General features: G+C 31.2%; 1 protein-coding gene across 1 annotated transcript; it reads right to left on the reverse strand.

Annotated features, from left to right (window-relative positions):
* Positions 1-5,441: 5,441 nt before the first annotated feature.
* LOC141446322 (zinc finger MYM-type protein 5-like) lies at positions 5,442-6,113 on the reverse strand. Its single transcript, XM_074112882.1, has one exon. It carries the CDS (start codon positions 6,111-6,113, stop codon positions 5,442-5,444), a length of 672 nt encoding a protein of 223 aa, XP_073968983.1.
* Between the last annotated feature and the right edge of the window lie 1,872 nt (positions 6,114-7,985).

Raw genomic sequence — 7,985 nt, forward strand, 5'->3', positions numbered from 1 at the left:
GATAACCATATTCCTGTTCTGAACATTTTCACTTTCTTGCGGAAAACTTCTTTTTCAGTTAAATATCCTAAACTTTGACCGAATAATTATCTCGAACATTTTTGGTACCGTAATATTAAATCTCCTACAGTTTTTTTTTTTTTTAAATGATAAACTGTAAGAAATTTATTTTTGTGCTCACATACTTTCCTTGAAATAAAAACCAGTTCCTGTCCTCTAAACTGCATGCATTAACCAAAGAAAGCTTCCGAATAGTATGAGTTAATTGAGAAAACATGAATCACATAAGTTTCATAAAAAATTAGGAGTATTATTGTAATCTATCGTATTGTATAACGACGACTAGAATTCAGTTAATATATGATAGGTATAATGTTTTTCTAAACCTATAATTAAATATAATCTGTAAAACGCTAGAAAGGAGAAAACATTTTACATACAGTAAGAGTTTGTACGTGACCTTTATCAAATTCTTTTATGTAGAGCATCTTACATAGCTTTATTATGCAAATAGTGAGAAGTGCACACAGTTGGGTCCAATTCTACATTAATATGAAGTTATATTCATTAAATGTGACAGTTGTGATGATATATGATCCGATGGAGAAGGAAAAGGTGAGAGGGATTCAGGATGCTGCCTTGAATATGGACATGAGAGCACAGATTGTACGAGTCAGTAGCAGCTGTAGAGGCGCATGTTCCTTCTTCAATGTTCTTTATAAGGAAGGCTTCGCTTATTTATACAAGCTGAGTTTCATGTTAACTGAGCTAGGCAGGCGGTCATGCTTCTTTACCAAGTCACCAGAGAACATCATCTCTTTTTATGGCCGACTTTAAACATCATTTGAAAGTACGAACTCTACAACCTGACCTGTATACTATTATACTGTCACAGGACTTGCGTGACCCAGCCAGCAACGTATTACAAACTTCTAACAACTATAACACTATTGCAATAGTAACTTAATGTACAAAATATTATTTGAATGATCCTCGGGGCAGGGTGTACATGTGCAGCCATACTAGATGCACATTTCGTGACTATAAACGTTTAAACTTCAACGAACCTGATAAAGTACAAAATTACTCCAACTACATTATTTGACAGAACTGGATGCAAGCTTGTAAATTGCATGGAAAGAACAATGGTCATTTCTGGAAGAAAACAACAGTTACCACACCTTTCCTGAATCTGATTGTGTAACTGTAATCTTGAAAAACCTAAGTACTGAGAATCTTCTCAAAAAATGTCGAATAGAAATTGTAGACATGCGCTTCTAATGTAAAAAAAGTGAAGTGGTTCTGCAGATTCGAGGAATATTCTTCCAACTAAAATATTTCGCAAAACCTTTATTTCTGCTTATCAGTCATGGCCTAGCTTCTCATCTACGTATATTTAATTAATTTTGTTATTAAAAATCTGGTGTACTCACAATTCTCTTTTACTATATTTTTAAGACGCATTGATTTCTTTCAAATTCCGAATGACAAACTACATTTAATTTTTATTAAACTATGCAGTTTGCAAAACTAGTTATTGTATTGAAATGACAGTTTTAAGGAAGCTTTATTCTACCTCTCTTCAGAACTGTCCTAAAATGGATTCTCCTAGAAAAATTGTTCAAATACTTACATATTATAGATCTACATGTATGCCACGTAAATACGAAGTTTAAGTTTATGTTTAAAAAATAATAAACAATGCACCCATTAATCTGCTATTTTAGAATTTCTACCGAATGCGGTTCTACATTAGAGTGGCCTAAAGTTTTATGAGCTTCTACTCATAAAATCCAAGAACCTTGATTACATTTTACAGAATGAAATAAGTTATCTCGCTCCTAAATTCAACGCCCACTATTGGACCATTGGAGATCACTATTTGCTTACATTGGGCAATATTCATTTCCATTCAAACCACCTATTATCTTACTGAATAACCAAATGAAATTTATCACTTAATTATATCTTTTTTATTTATTACATGCTTATGAAATCATTCGTAGCATGGAGGTGATCTTACTAAAAAGCAAAACAACAATACTAAATATTACTCAAATTAAAAATTACAGAGAGTACCTAATAATAATAAAATAAACAGCGTGGTTCTACTAACAGAACAAATGTAACTTTTAAGTAGAATTAAACTCCAAAAAGAAAAATTCGTGTAAAATAGGCAGGTAATGGAGACTTTCCTAACGGCAAACTTTTATGTTATATGTAAAGAAACGAAAATAAACTACATCTTCAGCGTCGAAAATAATATCTCATGGTGCTCCAATTAAGCCCTTAAAATATGACAGATACTCATTAGTGAGTAAGTTGTATTTGCAACATCTTAACAACAACAGCAATAACACAGGACGTAAACTATAAAAAGTATATACCGCTATTAAATTAAATTTTGCAAGCTACAAATGATTTTACGAACTAAATTGAAAATTAATTCATTTCTGAAGTCAACGAATGTGGCTTATGAGCTCCATTCTGTTACACAACAGTTCGTACGAGTAAGATGTCAGAAAAAAGAGTCTAAGATGATTGACATTAGTCTAAACAAGGTTTAGAATTGCCTTGACATTGTTGAATCGTATGTTATGTTAAAGACGGGTATGATGTCTCTTTTAGAATTGATCTGTTATATAATACCAGCATTAATGGAAATTCTTAAGTGATTTCGATGTCATCTCTGCTAGTAACTTGAGACAAATATTTCGTCAATGTATTTTGCCCAACATCCACTCCTTAAGAACCTAAATAGAAAACACAGCAAACTTCATATAGATTTCCCAAGTACAAGAGCGAATAGCGTTATATAATCTCTGAAAGATTTACAAGATTTTTAAAATTATGTTATCTTACTTGGTCATGGATACTTTAAGCTGTTTTCAGTTCGCGAGTTATTAGAAATGTGAATCCGAAAAGAAGAAACCAAAGCGACTTCGAGAACTTCGGAAAATAAGTCGAAAATACAAGAAATGAGCTAGATTTAAGCTAGACTATAAAGAGAAGATACAACGAATCATTTCTACAATAATAGTTTAAATTTAATAGTTATCACGATAAACTGCAACCGCTTTGTTTTGATCTGCAACGAAACTTTGGCTAATGAAAAAGTTAAGCCCACAAATTTAAAAGGCATTTTGAAACAAGAATTTTACCCACTCAAATAAAACAGTCGAATATTTTGAAAGTCTTTTGAGAGATTCAAAAAAAGAAAAACTATGTTTTGAAAAATAATTATTGTATAAATAAAAATTTAAAATAATTCAATTGGTACTTAAAACAAAAACTATATTATCGTTACTCTATCTATTTTTGTGATGATTTAATTTACTTTATTTATCTTTTTATTTATAAAAGAAATAAATCAACGCCATGTAAATAAAATAAACACCTCTTCTCTGCTTGATTCTTTTTGAATGGAACAGCAAGGAGTAAGCAGCTTTAGTAGAACATTTGTTCGGAGATAACTCAGCATTTATAAATCTCCGCATTAATATAAAATCCTTTCATTTGGCCTTTTATATCTTACTCATGCATACTCGGTAAACATTAAATCGATATATATATTTAGTTTAGAAATATCCTAAATTTTTTATTTCTTTTTACCGATTTGAAATGAAATATCTTGACACCTCGTAATAAATTATCTGTTCCCCCTTAACCCAAGTAGGTTTTCGTATTTCCTTTCTTTCTCTGGCACGTATAATATGTAGGCTGAATTGTGTCTTGATAAAGAAACAAAATAAATTACATCCGGTCACAACAGTGTAATTGAGACTTTTCTTTTAACATTTACTTTCTTATATAAAGTAAAATTGGGTCATGAAACTGATAAGCAACCTTTTACTCTTAAAGTTATGTTAATACAGTGTTCGTGAATAATTGCAGTGATAAATAGTTAGGATAGAGAAACAGAACTAGGAATTACTGGCCTTCAAACATGAACGCGTTTCAGACTACACAATTACCGCTTAAGAGCACAATAAGAGTATTATGTGATTAGTCATACATTAACTAACATTAATATCCTTACAAATGAAAAGAGTAAGTTTGCCTACATCCATTTTGCTAAAAATTAAGATTTCATTGTATCTCTCAATTTTAAGAGGTTACTCCGAAAGAAAAATGTCCAAACTGCTTGGGAAAGTCGGCCACAAAAATGAGAGATGGGCAAGTTGATGGTTAACAGCGCTCCTCGCGCCTTTCCAAACTAGAGTCTTTCCAAAGTACTAACCAGAGGTCCTGGCAAGAAAATTACAACGAAGCAAGCAATAAAATGTAATAAAAATTGTTTACATACGAAAGCTTGAAAGAGCTCATTTAATTTAAAAATTTGGTGTAATAAAACGAGCTACCCTCATTTGTTCCAAGCTCTAAAATAACAAGTATTGTGGATAATTACAGTTTTTGGAAAGCCTGGAATATTTCATCAAAGTAAATTAGTTTACAATTTCCAACAAGATATTTACGCAATGAAGATGTATTCGTTTAAACAAAACAGAAATCTTAGATTCTAGAGATTATGTCAAGATTGTATTAGAGCGTGAGCAAGGATTAATTCGAAAATCTGAGAGAGTTTCAGAGTTCCTCGGTTAGTGTGTTTTCGCACTTTACTCAATAACAGCTCTCACAGCTTTATTTTCGATTAAAAAAAAACTTTTGATTGAAACATTTTTTTGAGGCGATTTGATTTTAATGTGCCAGCTTTAACCATACTTGGTGTTTACCAAGTTCTTAACATCTCAATCTCCTACCAGTTTAAATCTTTTGTTGTTTTGGCAGTTCTAGATTTGAATTAGAAGTATTGAACTTTTATTAACAGCTGTTGTATTGAGTCTAAAGGTTGATTTTTTATTTAAATTTGACTAGTTATTCAATGAATCCATTCATCTTGTCAAACATTATTACTATTAGGCAGTGGCGTACCTAGAACTTTTGCCGCCCGGGGCGATCTCCAGTTTGCCGCCCTTTCTATTATAAGTCAATCAAATAGTGGTTTTTATAAATTAATACACATAAATAAATTATTAAGTTATTTAATCAATATTAATTAATACACAGAGTAAATTTTTTTAGACATATTTGTATGCACTCGTAAACATATTTATATAATATCTACTCTTCTAGCTTTCATACTAGAAAAATCGTGTCTAATGCTCTCAAAATTTATATTATTTGTAATTTCTTGTTCTATTGACAATATTGCAAGATTTTGTAGTCTTAATTGACTCATTGTAGAACGAAGATAATTTTTTATCAACTTCAATTTTGAGAAGCTTCTTTCGCAACTAGCGACACTGATTGAAATTGTTAAAAAAATTCTTAACAAAATTACAATGTTGGGAACAGAATTTTCCAACCTATACTGCTGAATAAATTTTAGCAGATCAAGAAGGCCCTTCTCCCCGTTTTTCCAATGTTTTGCCTCTTGACATTTATCGAATGTGCAGTGGACTCACCTCATGTTGACTAATTTTGGGATTAAGTTTCCACCATTTGTTAAAACCATTTTCCGTATTAAAACCTGCTTGACAAAGATTATCAAACAGTTTGCAGCAGAAACAATAAATACTTTTCTTCGATGGTGAATATACCATCCACGATCTTAAGAGCTTTTCGCCATTAGGCAAAATTTGAAAAAACCAGTCCTGACTCAGTTTTCTTGTTTCACCTTTGGCTTTGATTGTATTATTAGGACGTTTTACTCCTTCGCTGAAGTCGGCGTCCAAATTTTGAATTGCAAAGGGACCTTGACGTACCAGAAATACTCTTGTATTGTCGTCAATTTTGTTAGGCCATAATCCAATATCTTTCATAGAAATAGACGGAATAATTTGTGCAGCAGATTCTTCATCAGAACTTGATGAACTTTCTACTTCTTCGCCAGTATGTGAAGCAGGTCTTTCCTCTTGAACAACATTGGAAAATGTTTTTTCGCCTTCGAGGGCTGCTTCTTCGCCCGTATTTGAGGCAACAATACTAAAAGAACTAGAAGTTGACTTATGGGAGATATATTTGAGTAGTGCTCCAGTATTTTTAGTCTGTATTTCCTCCCTTCTCTTCCTTTTCTTTCTAAATGACGCACCACTTTCTTTTACTCGTTTCATCCTAGGGATATATAATAAAAATATAACTTGTCGAAAGTCGAAATAAATAGTATATTATGTATAGAAAACGGCAAAGTCATTTTCCTACTCTGAATAGCATTTAGAATAACATCTATATCTATAATACGTAATATAATATACTTACCTATAATAAACCCTCCAAATGCACTGGCACCCTAATAATTTGTTTCACTCTTCACTGTTAAAAGATTGAATCGCGAATGAACAAAATGGTTTATAAGCAATTTATCATTCCAAATACAATTCTTCAAAACGGACTGAGTATATTTATCTATTTGCGATTCCTGAAATTGTAACTTCGTCAGTATTTTTGTTTTGTCTCGTTTAGATTTTGTTGTTTGAAAAAGATAGTTCTTATGCCGGCGCCCTAATGCTTTGCAGACCTAGCAGACCGCCTTCCGCCGGCCCTGCTTTTCAAAAGAAAAATCGATCATCGATGATTTAAAAAAATATTGATATATCACTTCAAAGTAATCATATAAACTTTTCAAAAGAAATGACATTTATAAACTGATATCAAAAAATTTTAGTTAGGAAAAATTGCCGAACAAAATCGTAAAGATCCTTTTACGAATTCAACGAATTTTAATGAATACAATAAAATAAAATTATTATCTTGTTCTTGAATTAGAATTCAAAATTTACACTAAAATGCATTTACATACACCGAGGAATAATATTCGAAATCATATAGTTAATCATAATTTATATAAATCAAATATTAAACTTATAATAATCATAATAATCATTTATTATTCAAGAAAGAAAATAAATATGAAATGAATAAGTTGCTTTTTACAACTATAAGTAAATATAAAAAATGCCGCCCCAAGGTAAGTGCCGCCCGGTGCGGACCGCACCCACCGCCCCCCCCTAGGTACGCCACTGCTATTAGGTATTATTTATTATTTTTTAAGTACTATTTTTTTTTTTGGTGGCTGATTATTTCATCTAATAGAAAAAAATAAATTTTACCATTTTCAGGCTTATTTTTTGTATATTAATTTTTGCAGTTAGTTATTAAAGTAATTAAACGCGTTATTCAAAGTCTTGTTTTGAAACTCACACAATAAAATACTTATATTTTCGCAATGCGGAGGATTGAATCAACTGTTAAAGTTTGTGTACAGTGAAGCGGCCGATAATGCAAATATCATGTTTGTTTTTCCCCTGCAATTTTCTTAAAAACTAGTCGAAGTTTTTGTTCTATAATAATTACTTATCAGTTTAGGGAATATATTTTTTCGCAAAAAAGGTTTAGACAATTCAGGAGATGGTTTTTAAGTAGTTTTTTCTTACAAATCTTAAGTTTTAATACAAAGTTGTGGTAAGGGAACACTTATTCATGTACGACTAGTTCTTAATGGTGACCACATCAATTGAAATAGCAAAAGTATTATCATTAACCTTATCATTAATAGAGGGTATTAATTCTATAGCTCTTAGCTGCCGTCCCTTTCGGTCTATCTTTGCTTGGTCCCTGTTTCTATAAGAAACAGAGCTTTTCAATCTGTTCAGTGTTTCATGATGTGAAGTTTTTTTTATGAGAAAAATTAAAACCTAAACAGAAATAGAATTTTTTTAAGAACTTGAAGAACTATTTTTAAATAAGTCTTACCTAAATTTGAAAACTTATCTGTCTGGCTTTATTTGAATAATTGAGAGCATGAATTATTTTGTAAGCAGAACGCTGAATTCCCTTCATCTTTCTTCAACACCCTTACAATGCTTTACAATATTTTAGAGAAGGCTATTTTAGTAGGCAGTGAAAATAAAATGCGATGTTAATTATTAACTGTTACTTTTTATAAAATTAGTATTTTTCTTCTTATAATGTGACTGACGGAGTGA

Source organism: Rhodnius prolixus, unplaced genomic scaffold, assembly GCF_049639745.1.
Source record: "Rhodnius prolixus isolate KJV_2025 unplaced genomic scaffold, Rpr scaffold_1, whole genome shotgun sequence".
NCBI classification, from domain to species: domain Eukaryota; kingdom Metazoa; phylum Arthropoda; class Insecta; order Hemiptera; family Reduviidae; genus Rhodnius; species Rhodnius prolixus.

Coding starts and splice junctions, on each gene's coding strand:
- LOC141446322 (XM_074112882.1), bottom strand. CDS start 6,113: ATGAAACGAGTAAAAGAAAGTGGTGCGTCATTTAGAAAGAAAAGGAAG.